This window comes from Nyctibius grandis, chromosome 17, assembly GCF_013368605.1.
Source record: "Nyctibius grandis isolate bNycGra1 chromosome 17, bNycGra1.pri, whole genome shotgun sequence".
Taxonomy (NCBI): Eukaryota; Metazoa; Chordata; class Aves; order Nyctibiiformes; family Nyctibiidae; genus Nyctibius; species Nyctibius grandis.
In genome coordinates this window covers 576,143-590,272 of record NC_090674.1, presented here as the reverse complement: position 1 = coordinate 590,272, position 14,130 = coordinate 576,143, and the positions used below count along the sequence as shown (strand labels likewise).

The 14,130-nt window shown below is 50.9% G+C and overlaps 1 protein-coding gene across 1 annotated transcript in view; it reads left to right on the top strand.

Annotated features, from left to right (window-relative positions):
- Nucleotides 1–13,899, top strand: part of ZBTB40 (zinc finger and BTB domain containing 40) — a 46,416-nt gene extending 32,517 nt beyond the window's left edge. Inside the window, 12 exon segments of the mRNA XM_068415074.1 lie at nucleotides 2,864–3,268; nucleotides 3,765–3,971; nucleotides 5,775–5,939; nucleotides 6,399–6,613; nucleotides 7,926–8,088; nucleotides 8,405–8,491; nucleotides 9,464–9,608; nucleotides 9,610–9,682; nucleotides 10,423–10,473; nucleotides 10,475–10,516; nucleotides 10,518–11,011; nucleotides 13,824–13,899. Coding sequence (XP_068271175.1) covers nucleotides 2,864–3,268; nucleotides 3,765–3,971; nucleotides 5,775–5,939; nucleotides 6,399–6,613; nucleotides 7,926–8,088; nucleotides 8,405–8,491; nucleotides 9,464–9,608; nucleotides 9,610–9,682; nucleotides 10,423–10,473; nucleotides 10,475–10,516; nucleotides 10,518–11,011; nucleotides 13,824–13,899 — 2,123 coding nt within the window.
- The last annotated feature ends 231 nt before the right edge of the window (nucleotides 13,900–14,130 follow it).

The window sequence follows — 14,130 nt, the reverse complement described above, 5'->3', positions numbered from 1 at the left end:
ATTTCTTTGGTGGAGGTACAATATGAAATCTGTTGGCTTCTCCTTGGGTCCCTTCTGTAGTCGGAGCACTTCCCCTGTTGGCGGCTGGTGCTTGCAAGGATGAGGTTTGGCTCTTCCAGCCAACTCCATAACCTCCTCTCTAGGTAGCTGCTTTTGAGGTCTCTGTACCATCACTTCTTCGAAGATCATGTTTGTCAAGATACCCCTCACTTTCAGATCTCAGAAATGTGTCAAGAACTCCAGCAAAAAGGCTTTTCCTCTGCATAGTTTTGTGTTTCAAAAAGTGTTTAAAAAAGACAGTTAGCATCTAACTTAGGCCCGAGTCAGCCCCTAGAATTGTTAAACTGTAGGGTCAACAAGCAAAATCCCCTATATTCTGCATTAGAAGCCACCATGCATGACAGCCACCATTGGAATGACCTTCAGGATGCAAAGGGGTAGGTGGAATTTTCTTCTAGCTTAAGCTGAAGAAGCGGGAGATTGGATGGTCACACACCAAGAGATCTTCTGCTTCTGGACTCTAATATCTATCATGAATTGCAGGAAGGGTAGAGCAGCCACTAGGATTACAGACTTGGCAGACCACTTACAAAAGAGAAAGACAACTCGGTATGAAATACACCATAATTAACAGCAGGGTTTTTCTTCCAGTGCTGAATGTCTTTGCCACCACAGAATGGAAAGTGATGCAAATTCCAGAGTCCCAGAGGACCCTGCACTCAGGAATTCGTGTCTGGGACCTTTCTGGTATATGTTTACCCTTGGGCTCTGTCTGCTTCCAGGAGACTGAGTCAGGGGCATGGCCAAGGCAGTTCTGGTTCCTGCCTCTCAAACTTGATGTGAAATCACTTCTTCAGTCTGGTCTTATTTTTCACAAGAGTGCTCAGGTTCACCTTCAAGCCTCCTGCATCTCCAAGGATGGCAGCTGACTGGGTAAAGTCTGTTGCTCGATGCTGATCTAACGACATGCAAAATGTTGTGTTTGCCCATAGGAGTGGTTCTGGGAGACATCCTGGCTGCCAGGTGGAAAGGAATTGCTGCCCCGATGTAGCCATGCTGCGTGTCCTCTTTTCTGTTCAGGCAGCAGCCAGCACATGGTGCTTGATGCTGTTAACGCAACTTGCAAGTGCAGCAACCTGACACCTGACCTTACTGTCACATCAGTTTTGCAACATGTCTCCCAGTCTCCCATCTCATGGTAGCCAGACTTTGAAAGCCTTTTGAGGGTGTATTCCACCATCAGGCAAGGTTCCTCCTGCCATCCAGGAAGTATATATTGCACTGGCATGGGACTACAGGGTGCAGGTGCCTAGCCATTGATTGCATGTGATCTGCTTCAGCTTCCTTTCAAAACTAATCTACAGGAGTAGTAGTGTACCCCTGAAGATGGAGAGCTGTTCCTGGAGCCCCTTTATGCATTTCCCCACGAAGGTGAACTGAAGCTGAGAGCTCCTCCTGCCTTTATAACATTACAGTCTTGTGCTGTTGTATAGGCTAAAGGTTTGTAATCCTGAACAACATTTTCACAGGCATAAGAGCAGGAGGACCATGAGCCAGCTCTTGGTGCACTGGAGTCTGTGGCAAAATTCCACTTCATCTGACTCAGGTTACCCCCCTGCTGCCATGGCACTTCTAGACATTTCTAGTCCCGGTTTCATTAGTGCTCATATCTTTGTCCACATTCATCCTGCCCAGCAAGATGACTCTTTTTGACCTTCAACATTTCTGGGAGGTTTAAAGATACTTCTTCACTTGGGTCAGAAAAACTGATAGTGTTGGTTTTAGGGATGTGGAAAGAGACCTTAGAGGTGAAAGGTGTGTATTGCTATCTCGACAGAGCAGGACAAACTGGAAACCAGTCTTCCAGTATGTTTGTCTCCCTTGATGTGTTCAGAGGTCAGTGGGTCACCAATTGACATCTTGAGATTTCCAAGTCTGTTGGAATGTGTCACCTCGTTTCTAGTCGGTTGGAAATCTGGGGTGGTATCAGTGTGCAGGGAGGACACTTTGCTGAGCTCTTCCCATAGCAAGGAAGGCAGAAACGAAGTTTTGCGAGCACAGGCTGAATTTCCTGTGCATTGGCAAAAGGAGAAGTCTGCACTGGTTTCCATGGCCACACAGTTGCATGGTTCTCATTATAGCAAAGAAGCCAAATATATCTGTTTGTATTTTGATTTCTTCCATACGCACATTCCCTGTGGGTCTTTTCTGTAGATTGAGATCCTAGGTGAATTTCCTAGCTTGTGCTTTTTGAGATGATGGTGTTACAGGGACTCAGGAAAGCATTAGACTTTGTAAGAAGTGAATATAATGAGCGATTTGAAATACCTCGGGGCCCTAACCAGAAGACTCAAAAGGGTCGTTGCAAGATTATCTGTTCCCTTTCAAAGACTTTGCGTTTGGGAAGAGTTCCTGAGATTTCTTGTAATTGATGGCTGGATATCCACTCTCAATGGCAGACTCAGTATCATACCTGAGGCTCAGATCTTCAAATATTTAAGCATGGCCATAACTTCATGTGTCTGAGCAGGAGGCGGATGTTTTGAAGCAACAGTTGTGACTATTTGAGGAGCAAGCTCTTTGGAAAATCTGGCCCTGGATCTTGCCATCTAAACCAGCCCCTGGTATGTGTGGGTGGAGAAACTCAAGGACCACTCTTTCATGCATCATACCATGCATGGCCACAGCCACTTTTGAGCAGAGCCATGTGCCACCGTTGTGATGGAACAGCATGTCTGATGTGTGTCTGTTCTTGCTGTGCAGGGACAAATGTCTGTGTAGGAGCATTCAGGAGATGGGAGACCGAGGGGCTGGTGCCCAGTCCTACTGGTCACCACCGAAACAGGAATTGCTCTTTCCATAGGTCTCTTGACGGAGGGAAGCGGGGAGAAACCTGGGATCAGGAAGTGGAAGGTGAACAGTGAATCCCAAGTTGAAGCTCTGGACAAAGATGAGGACAAGGTGGGAGGTGCCGGTGCCAAGGAACTGAAGGAACCCGAAGAAAAAGCTTCCAAGAAGAGTTTTGTCTGCAAAGCCTGCGATAAGACCTTCCACTTCTACTGCCGCCTGAAAGTGCACATGAAACGTTGTCGGGTGGCCAGAGGAAGGCAAATCCAGTGTAAGCAGTGCAGTGAGGTCAAATTGACGAAGAAGGAGCTGGAGAAGCATCAGCTAGAGGTCCACAGGGTGGTGGTGACGGCCAAGAAGAAGAAGAAGCGGCTCCCCGTGGCGTGCGACATCTGCGGCCGAGAGTTTGCTCATGCCTCAGGTAGGGTTGTTGGGAGTAGGGGTGTTTGAACAGAAGTCTGAATGATATAATAAAGTGATAGTCTGAAGTTTTCTCCTCCTCCTCCCTGCAGCTCTGTGAGCCCTGGGTGTGAGAAACGCAGCTCAGCTCATTTCTCCTGCCCCACTGAGCACAACCACTTTCTGATTAGTTCTTCCCTAATTGGTTTTCCACATGGCTCATCAAGGAAAAGTGAGGCTACTGGCAAATTTAAAAGCCTCTAAAAATAATCAAGCTGTTCCAGTTCTGTGACTGGCTTAGCTGGATGAGTAAGAGGACTTGAATCTCTTTGCCCTCCCTGTGGTAGCTCACGATATCCTGGTGCACCTCCAGGCCAGAGGACACTGATGGATCCCCAGTGTCGCAGGTGGGCTGGTGGACCTCCAGGATGGGTGGAGTGGTGCCTCTGCAGCAGGATCAGGCAGGGCTGGCACTGTGTCCCACTAATGCCACCTCGGTGTCCTGCCTGTCTCCCCAGGGATGCAGTACCACAAGCTGACGGAGCACTTTGACGAGAAGCCCTTCTCCTGCGAGGAGTGTGGGGCCAAATTCGCGGCCAACTCCACACTGAAGAACCACCTGCGACTGCACACAGGGGACCGGCCCTTCATGTGCAAGCATTGCCTGATGACCTTCATGCAGGCCTCGGCCCTTGCCTACCACACCAAGAAGAAGCACGCTGAGGGTGAGCCTTCCTCGCAGGAGCCCGGCCATGGGTTTAGCTTGCTTCATCCACCACTTTGTACTCTGTTCCTCCATCTGCCTCCTGGCTGCTTCCCCATCCTTTGGGAGAGCCCTGGGCATCAGACTGCTCCCAGATCTCCTTCACCCACATGGTTTTGCCTGCAATTCCCCACTCTGCCTTTCCCCCATCCCTTTCTCCAGGTCCTCTGATTAGCCACCCATTTAGGAGTTTGTTCTCCATTAAGGGGATCTTCCTCTTTATCCACTTTCATTGTTTTGCTCCCGAGTAGCTCCTCTCTGTCCCTTCACATCTAGATTCCTGCGACACGTCCTCCTTGCTCTGGTTAACCTGCTTTCTCCCATCCATCCCTCTGGCTGAATTTCACATAGTTTTTCATGCCAGTGCTTCTCCTGCTCCTGCACCCAGCCCCTTCCACTACCAGGGCATGAGCATGTTGCAGCTGGGCAGTTAATTTTGAACATGAGACATGCCAGCATGTAGTACCTCCAGAAGTGTGTAGTACCTCCAGAATCATAGAATAGTTGGGGTTGGAAGGGACCTTTAAAGATCATCTAGTCCAACCCCTCTGCAGTGAGCAGGAACATCTTCGACTAGATCAGGTTGCTCAGAGCCCCATCCAACCTGACACTGAATGTTTCCTGGGATGGGACATGTACCACCTCTCTGGGCAACCTGTTCTAGTAGTTCACCACCCTCATTGTAAAAAATTTATGCCTTATATCTAGTCTAAATCTACCCTTTTTTAGTGTAAAACCCCTTGTCCTATCACAACAGGCCCTGCTAAAAAGTTTGTCCCCATCTTTCTTAGAGGCTCCCTTTATGTATTGAAAGGCTGCTAGAAGGTCTCCCCGGAGTCTTCTCTTCTCCAGGCTGAACAACCCCGGCTCTCTCAGCCTGTCTCCATAGCAGAGGTGCTTCAGGCCTCTGAGCATCTTTGTGGCCTCCTCTGGACTCGCTCCAACAGCTCCATGTCCTTCTTCTGTTGGGGCCCCAGAGCTGGACACAGCACTGCAGGGGGGGTCTCATGAGAGCAGAGCAGAGGGGCAGAATCCCCTCCCTTGCCCTGCTGGCCACGCTGCTGGGGATGCAGCCCAGGATACGGTTGGCCTTCTGGGCTGTGAGCGCACTTCAAGAAAGATGTTGAGGTGTTGGAGCGAGTCCAGAGGAGGGCGACCAAGCTGGTGAAGGGTCTGGAGGGGTCTGACCTACAAGGAATGTCTGAGGAAGCTGGGGTTGTTTAGCCTGGAGAAGAGGAGGCTCAGAGGTGACCTTAGTTGACATGGTGGTGTCAGGGCAATGGTTGGACTCATTGATCCCAGAGGTCTCTTCCAACCTGATTGATCCTGTGATTGCCAGCTCTTGTCCAGCTTTTCATCCACCAGTACCCCCAAGTCCTTCTCGGCAGGGCTGCTCTCAATACCTTCATCCCCCAGCCTGTATTGATACTGGGGGTTGCCCCGACCCACATGCAGGACCTTGCACTTGGCCTTGTTGAACCTCGTGAAGTTCACATGGGCCCACTTCTTGACCTTGTCTCTGTCCACACAGAAGAGTGTAGTACCTCCAGATACTTCAGGCCTGTAGTAATTTAATATTCCCTGTGCAGGTGATGTTTTCTCCAGCACCTCTAGGACCTTTTTGACTTTGTGCGGAAATGCCCTGACTACCCCAGGAAAGCCTGTCCAGTTTACGTTCTTTCCCCTCTCCCTCTGAAATTAAGCATAGTCCGGGCAGAGCTCCTGTGCCGTTAGGTGCAGGCTCTCACCCTGGGTGTCCCTGCAGGGAAGATGTACGCCTGCCAGTACTGCGACGCTGTGTTCGCCCAGTCCATCGAGCTGTCACGCCACGTCCGGACTCACACGGGGGACAAGCCGTATGTCTGCCGGGAGTGTGGGAAAGGCTTTCGCCAGGCCAACGGGCTCTCCATCCACCTCCGGACCTTCCACAGTGAGTGTGGCCAGCTGCCTCCCCGGCTTGGGCAGCCCAGCGTGCAAGGCATGGCTTTTGTGGGGTCATGGAAGACCCATCTGTGCCAGCGGAGGCTTGTGCAGGTGTTACTGGTGCCTGCAGGCTGGCTGGGTGTCTCGTGGTGGGATTTTTCCCTCCCAAGAGAAGCAAGACTCTTCAGTGGTTTGATGCTATGAGTAGGGTTGTCCCGAAGAAAATGGCAGGGGTGGGTTCCAGCAAACCGCAAGCTGTCGGGAACCCACCACGGGGAGCTGTAGGTGAGGAGCAGCTACATCTCTATGCAAAGCCAAAATTCCAGTGCTAGTTTTCGTCTGAGAAGTAACAAGCATTTCTTTCCCTTTTCTTTCCTCCCTCTGTGAATTCCCCTCTTAATTATTTTCTTTTTTTCCTTGTTTTTTTTTTCCCCTCTGTGGTTTTTGTTGCATTTCTGGGTGGCAGACATCGAAGATCCCTATGACTGCAAGAAATGCCGGATGAGCTTTGCCACCCTGCAAGAGCACCACAAGCACGTCCACGAAGCCCACTCCCGGGAGTACCACCCCTGCCCTACCTGCTCTAAAGTCTTCAGCGCCCCGTCACTCCTGGAGCGCCACATGGTGACCCACATCGGAGGAAAGCCCTTTAGCTGTGAGATCTGTGACAAAGCTTACCAGGTGAGCTGGTGCAGCAAGGATTTAAAAACCCCACGCACCGCTACAGGCTGGGGGAAGAGTGGCTGGAAAGCTGACAGGTGGAAAAGACCTGGGGGTGTTGGTCAGTAGCCAGCTGAACATGAGCCAGCAGTGTGCCCAGGTGGCCAAGGCAGCCAACAGCATCCTGGCTTGTATCAGCACTAGCGTGGCCAGCAGGATAAGGGCAGGGATCGTCCCCCTGTACTCGGCACTGGTGAGGCTGCACCTCGAATCCTGTGTTCAGTTTTGGGCCCCTCACTACAAGAAAGACCTTGAAGTGCTGGAGCGAGTCCAGAGGAGGGCAACAAAGCTGGTGAAGGGTCTGGAGGGTATGTCCTATGAGGAATGGCTGAGGGAACTGGGATTGTTTAGCCTGGAGAAGAGGAGGCTGAGGGGAGACCTTATTGCTCTCTACAACTACCTGAAAGGAGGTTGTAGCAAGGCGGGTGTTGGTCTCTTCTCCCAGGTAACAAGTGATAGGATGAGAGGAAACGGCCTCAAGTTGTGCCAGGGGAGGTTTAGATTGGACATCAGGAAAAGTTTCTTCACTGAAAGGGTTGTCAAGCAGTGGAGCAGGCTGCCCAGGGCAGTGGTGGAGTCCCCATCCCTGGAGGGATTTAAAAGCCGTGTAGATGTGGTGCTGAGGGACATGGGTTAGTGGTGGCCTTGGCAGTGCTGGGTTAATGGTTGGACTCGATGATCTTAAAGGTCCTTTCCAACCAAAACGATTCTATGGTTCTATCATTTGATCTCGTGCCGGAGGTTGCCGTTGCCTGCTCCTGCACCAGGATGTGTCTGCTGGCCATACACACTGAGTGCAGCAGTTTATGGTCAACAGAAGAAAAAATTGCAGATGAGTCAGAGTCCATAGGGAAAAGGCAGGTCCATGGAGAGAGATGAACTGTGACTGCAAAGGGCTACATACGTGCCTGTCTGGACCCTCAGGAATCTCTTTCACCCAAATTTCTAGGTGGCAGGAAGTGTAGGAATAAAAATGCTCGTGTTGCAAATGGCATGCCTCAGTGGCAGGGTGTGTGGGAGCACATTCCTACAAAGGAACAAAAATTCACACCAAAAGGAGACCTGCAGCAGATGAGGATGAGGGATTCCGCAGTGTTTGCCTCTTCAGAGGCATCGAGGAACTGAAGTGGGGTGTTAGCTGTTGTCCTGTGGGTCTCGTACCTGCTGAGCACAACCCCGCTGTTGCTGTTGCTTTCCACGCGGTTTCTTACTGTCATGATGTTCCTGGAACAGCTTTGTAATTGTAACCGTGATTTGATCCTTATCATTGCAGCAGTTGTCAGGGTTATGGTATCACAACCGGACCCACCACCCTGATGTCTTTGCAGCTCAGAATCACCGCTCTTCCAAGTTCTCCTCCCTGCAGTGCAGCTCCTGTGACAAAACCTTCTCCAGCACTGCTGCTCACCGAAAGCACGTCAAGGCAGAGCACACAGGTAACGGCCCGTTCATTAGTGAACAAAAACACATGGCAACTGCTGGGAGAGATGTAATAATAACTCTAATAGGACAAGATTGTGCATCCTGTCTACCTGCAAATCACAGGAGATTCTTTGTATCCTGTAGCAGTCTCTTCTGTCAAGTCTCATCTCAGTGTCTTGCAGCTCACTTGCTCTTGGCCTCTCCTTTTCCTGCCTTGTCTCCAAAGATGCTTCTCATGTCTGCACACACGTGTGGTGTTGCTGAAGCATTAACAGAATGCTGGTCCAGAAGGTCTCGTGCCCACTTTTCTGTTCTTGGGCTTGTTTGCAGATGTGAAGTTCCACGAGTGCGAGACGTGCAAGGAGCTCTTCCCCACGCTGGCTCTCCTGCAAGTCCACGTGAAGTGCAGGCACTCAGGTCTGTTACAGTTGCTGTTGTTCGTGTTACCTTGTGAGCAATGACTGCCCCTGTCAGTGAAGGATGTCTAAGCTGTAAGTGGGAGAGTGCAGATGGACATGGTAAGGAAACAGAATGTGAGGAAACAGAAAATATGGATGAACTGGAAAAGCACTGGTTTTGGTGAGGCTGGGATGTGTTTTTTAAGGTTCTGTAGACACTGGAGTCAAGGAGGGGTCTGGATTTGCTTGTTACAGCAGAGAAGAGAGATAAGTGCAGGTGAGAAGATCAGCACAGAGAAATGAGGAACAGAACCCCGAGCATGGTGGTTTGTGGAGGACAGAGCTAGTGGGAGACTGGAGAAAAGGGAGATTTGGCACCAGAAAGATCAGAGAGGGACCTGGGCTTGGGGAGACCGTTTGGCAAGGGTGCAGCTAAAGCAAGGCTGTGAGGGCAGAGAACTGGCAGGCCAGACTACTATGAAAGGTGAGTTCCCAGGGCTGTGCATGGGGTGGCAGGAGAGGAGATGGATCAGGAGACATTGGAAGGGGCAGCCAACAGCAGCCTGGAGAGTGAGGAAGGAGAAGACCTAGACATAGCTCTGTCTGAGAGGAGAGAGCCCCTGGGGTGGATTAATGCATTGCAATAGTTGAATCAGGAGGTACAAGCCAGACCAACAAGGACCTGTGCTGGATGGTGCAAGGGAACAGGGGAAGAGATGTTTGTGAGAAGGGACAGCTGCAGCTACAATCAGGTACACCAGCTGGTTTCTGAATGCCAGTGCTGCAGGGAGCTAGAGCTAAACCAGACCTGAACAGCCACAAACTGACAGACAAGTGGTGTAGCCAGGAGAAGGGAAATGGGCACACACGGTGCCCTGAGTCCCTGGTGGGTTTCAGCCTTGCGTGTCCTGGCCGTTTGCCAGCTCCCTGTGTGCTTGGGCTGGCCCCTGACCATCGCAGCCCCGGCTCAAGGCAGTGCTTCTCCCCACAGGCTCCCAGCCGTTTCACTGCTTGTACTGCTCAGCATCCTTCTGCTTCCCAGAGGCCTTGCAGAACCACGTCACCACTGAGCACTTCAAGCAGACAGAGAGCACCTTTACCTGCAAGCTCTGTGGGGAGCTCTTCCCCTCCCGGGTGACTGGAGGGTCACTACAGTGCTGAGCATCCCAAGGTGGTCTTCTCCCAAGCCACCACAGCCCAGATTGTGCAGGTAAAGACTGCTCTGTGCTGAGGCCCCTGCTGTTGTTCATCCATCCTCCCCCTCCCACCCTCTTATTCTTCACAAATCCACTCTGCGGCTCCTGTCACCCCTTCTGCTCCCTCATTCCCCCTGCTTAGAGGGATCCAGGGTACAAGCCCCCCCAGCTCACAGCGCTCTGGATTTCTTGACTAGTGTGAGGTGGGATGGCTTGAGGGGAAACAGCTCAGTCCTGGTTTCAGGAGCTGAGGAGGAGGACTGACAGTGCGTGCAGAGGTGCCTGGTTACTCAGAGCCTATTAAAAACCCAGGTGACATACCCCATGAGATTATAGCTGTTTGGTTAGAGGCCAAATTCTAGGCTTGAACCCAGACTCTTTATCTTCAGTATCTCAGCCATCAGTGGAGAACACCTCCTTGGATGAGGGAGCCAAGTGTGCAAGATTCCCTGGGCTGGCATTCCTCCAGTGGATAATCACAGAGCGTTTCTTGTCTACAACTGCTTGTGGAGCTAAATTATAGCAATTTTGTGGAGAGGAATATTTAAATGACTCTCCTGTCTTCTCTTTTTGCATCATCAGTGTGTGTGTGTTTGGTGTTTCTCATTAGTCTCATGCCTATTTTAATTGCAGACCTCTGGCGTGAAGCTAAATGTTATTAACCAGAGCTGGGCTGGGAAAGATGTGGGTAGCAAAGTGATTGTGGGGAAAGTGGTGATGTAAGTGTCTGACTCTCGGGTCATCTTCCGTGCAGGTGATTCAGACGTCGGAGCAAGGAGCAGCAGAGCACATCATCTCTTTTGAATGAGGCCCAACTCGCTGGCTCCCAAGTTTTTGTGACGTTGCCGCGAATCCCAAATGAACCAAGCTGTCTCCGAGCTGGTGGCTGTGACCATGGAGGACTTGTTTGATGACAAAGTCACTCTGAGTTGTGAAGAAAACCAAGTGAGAGGTGAGCGGTGGGTGCCCATGCATGGTGCCTGGTATCCACTAGACTTGTTCAGGAGCTGTACCTCAACGTGCTGCCCCAGCAGGGAGGATTCAGGGTTTCTTTGGGAAAGCAGCCCCGGGTATGTGACGCTGCAAAAGAAATGGCATGCAGCAAGCACAGCACGGCCAAGGACAGGAGAGGTTTGTAGACATTCACAAGGGCTTGGGAAGTCTCCCTGCAGTCAGCAGCTGCCAGCTCAGCTGAGCTGGACCACTCATCCCTCCTGGATCAAGAAAAATAAAGAAGCAGAGGAAAAGATGGGAATTGGGTGTGTTCATGTGTATTCCTCCACTGCTGTGAACAGAGGGGAAAGGAGGAGACTAGTGCGTGGGACAAAGTTGGGGTGGTATGGGTATGTGAAAACCAAAGAAAAAGCTGTTCCTGAGAATTTGGGGTGGAGATCTTTATGGCCGAATCAGTGTTGTGCTTGCAGGTATCTGCTACTCTGCAGGGTGAGTAAGGGCTGCTTTGTTTCTTCTGTTGCTCTCCCCTGAACTGTTGTGCTGCCCGTTGTGCCAGCTAGAAAAGTCCTCCAGCGCAGAGCTGCCATTTAGGCCTTTCTGCTCAAGCAGAGACTTCTTGGCAGTCGTGCTAAATGGCTCTGGAGCTGTTCAGGTAATACCTTGTGTAGCTCAGGTCTGATCCCACCCATGTTTTTACTATGGCTGTCCGTTAAGAAGGGTCACGGGCAGGTCTGGGGCATCCACATCCTCTTTGCAAGCAAACAGCCCGGAGATCTCCACCCCTCCTCTAAGTCGCTGAGGAGATGCGGAAGCTGCCAACATCTGGGAAAGAAGGAGCTATGCCTGCATGCCAGGGCCCTCTTGTTACTGGCATCAGTGGATTAGCACTAATGAAAGGTATTTCTGTCTGAGGGTGCAATAGCTGCTGTGACTACACGTAGCTGTTCCCTGTGAACACACAGGGCATTGTTTGTATAACGCATTCAGATGCCTAATGTAAAGTTGGCATCTCCGGTGCCAGCACGATGCAACAGCTTTGTTGCAGCACGCTGGCCCCTTTAAGGCTAAGTTTCATAAGCTTTTTTATCTTCAGTTTCCTAAAATATATCTGATAATTAATGGTTTGCTGAATCCATTATGAGTGCAATTAGATAGATGCAGGTTCCTGTGGCTCTGAGGCTCTGAGGGGACGGCAGCATTTATCTTCCTTTCCCTCATGCCAAAAGGCTGAACTCTGCCACTGCGATATTTACATACTGAGCGGTGATCCCCGGCCACATCTCACAGCCTGAGACCCTGCGGCGAGCAGCGCCCGTTTTATCATGCTGCCCAGAGCCACGGGAGTGCAGGAGATGAACAGACTGGAGTTTTCCAGCAGCATCTTGTGCTGGCTGCTCAGAGCCACCAGGCAGAGATGCTCGTACAGGAGCCTGCCAAGGTGGTTGTTCCAGTGAGATAGTTTGTTGTTCCTGTTACAACTTGGAGAGAAGTGAACAGCAAGGGGTGCCCCAAGGAGAGGGGCTTGTGGAGCCAAGTGTTGTGCGTGGCGGTTTTTTTGCATGTGTAGCAGTAAGCATATGACCCTGTTGAAGTGTGCACATGTTTGAAGGGCTCCCACCTTTCTCTTCCTTGGTTTCATGCGTGGCTTGTCCCCCAGGCTTTGTGGTGACGCTGAAACAGAGGAAACATGAAGGTTAAGTTGCCACTGAATCCAGGAATGACCAGGAGATGGTGCTCAAGGTCTTGAGATTAGTGCAAATGGCCAGGTGCCCTCTGTACCTTTGCTGAAGCTCCTCTTAGACTTCCAGGCCTTATGCAGCTCACTGGACTGGCAGGCGTGGAGAGCCCTTGAGCCACTGCCAGCTGAAGGACAACTCTAAGCCCTAGACAGGACAACTCCTAGCCCTGGACATTACTGCTAAAAGAAGAGCCTGAAACTGGGCTAATGTCCACCTGTGGAGAGGGTAAGATACATCTGTTGCTGAGGTGGACTGGTGAAAAAGCTTGGGACCCACCTTGGCCAGGAGGAGAGCAGAGGAGGAGCTGCTGGAGACTATCTCACACCTGCCTGGACACAGAAGAGCTGTGTGTGGAGCTCAGGCTGAGCGTGGGGATAATGACAGAACAAGCAAGTACGACTTGATGGTCTTAAAGCAGAAGTGTTGGGAGGTAAGCAGTGGGTTTTGTCCCACGGGCTGGTGGAGGTGCAAGCTGTTCCCCCTTTTCCGGTTCTGTGAGGACTGGGAGCTGTGGAAATCGTGCACAGGCTGCCTGAGTGCTCTGGAGCAGGGGATGAATTGTCTAGGTGATGCTTTGCAGTTGTCCTATTCTTCATCTGGGAGCCAATAACTGCAGGGAGTGTTAGGTGAAGCTGATCTCCCTTTGTTCCTGAAAAACTCTGGAGAAAGAGTAAAGGTTTAGGGAGAAGTTGCCTTATTTGTAGCCCTCTCGTAAGGCAGAGGGAGCTCGGCTAGGGAAGAGAATGTAAGTGATGCATTTTGACTTTGATCCGTTTGGTCCCTGTTGACCGAGTGTTGTTACAGTTGAAGTGGGACAGTGTAAATCACACATCAGGTGCAGTTCAGGCTCACATCCCCTGTTTAGGGCCATTTCTGCTGCCTTTGTGCCCAGCAAGAGCCTGCACGGACGTATCCTCAGCAGAGTCCTGCCAGCAGTATCCACACAGTGAGACCTCTGCAGCTGTACAGAGACCATCAAGCATCTCCCATGTCATTGAGATGAGATAACACAGGTACCCCTGTTCCAGATCCTTCTTGATGGATGAAATACGCACATCTGAGAAAACTGCAGTGTTAGTAACACCTATGTCCTACCTGGGAGGAAGATGCCTTTCCCAGGGCACATCCTGGTCTGGCATGCACAACGCTGAAGATGCTAATCAGTAGTGATTTCTTGTTATGCTGCATATTCTTTTTTTCTCTGTAAAAATCAAACATGGAGAATGAAAGATGTAGCTGCACAGTGTCATGTGAAGCAATTGACTGGAAGGAAAAATCGTTGTTTCTGAAAACACGATTTTTGCAGGTCTTCTCCTAGGTGCTGGGTGACCCACTGGGTTATGTGGGGTCCTGTGCCCCCCTTGACCTTGGTGCCATCCTCTGTATGGAAGCAGGGAAGCTATTGTCAGGTCATGCTGGAGCATGGGACCGGCCTGCCCTTTGCTGTATCCTCCTGTTGCAGGTGCCACATGCTTTTGGAAAAGGGCAGACTGCCTGTAACAGAAGCCTGGAGAGTAACATCCTATGGAGGACGTTAGATCAGTTAATGATTTATGTATCTCTGTGCATTAATTGGTGCCATTTATGGTGCAGCACTAAGCTTGTAACTGTTAGGAAGCGTCTGTTTTCTGCACAACTTTCATTCTGACCCGGTGTCTGTGCTGTTCACTGAAGGATCCTTTGGAAAAAGGCAGGGTGCCACTGGGTACGGCAACGGCTGCGAGCAGCCCTCACTTGGCATTTCCCAATGCAAAGCGTAATTTTGCAGC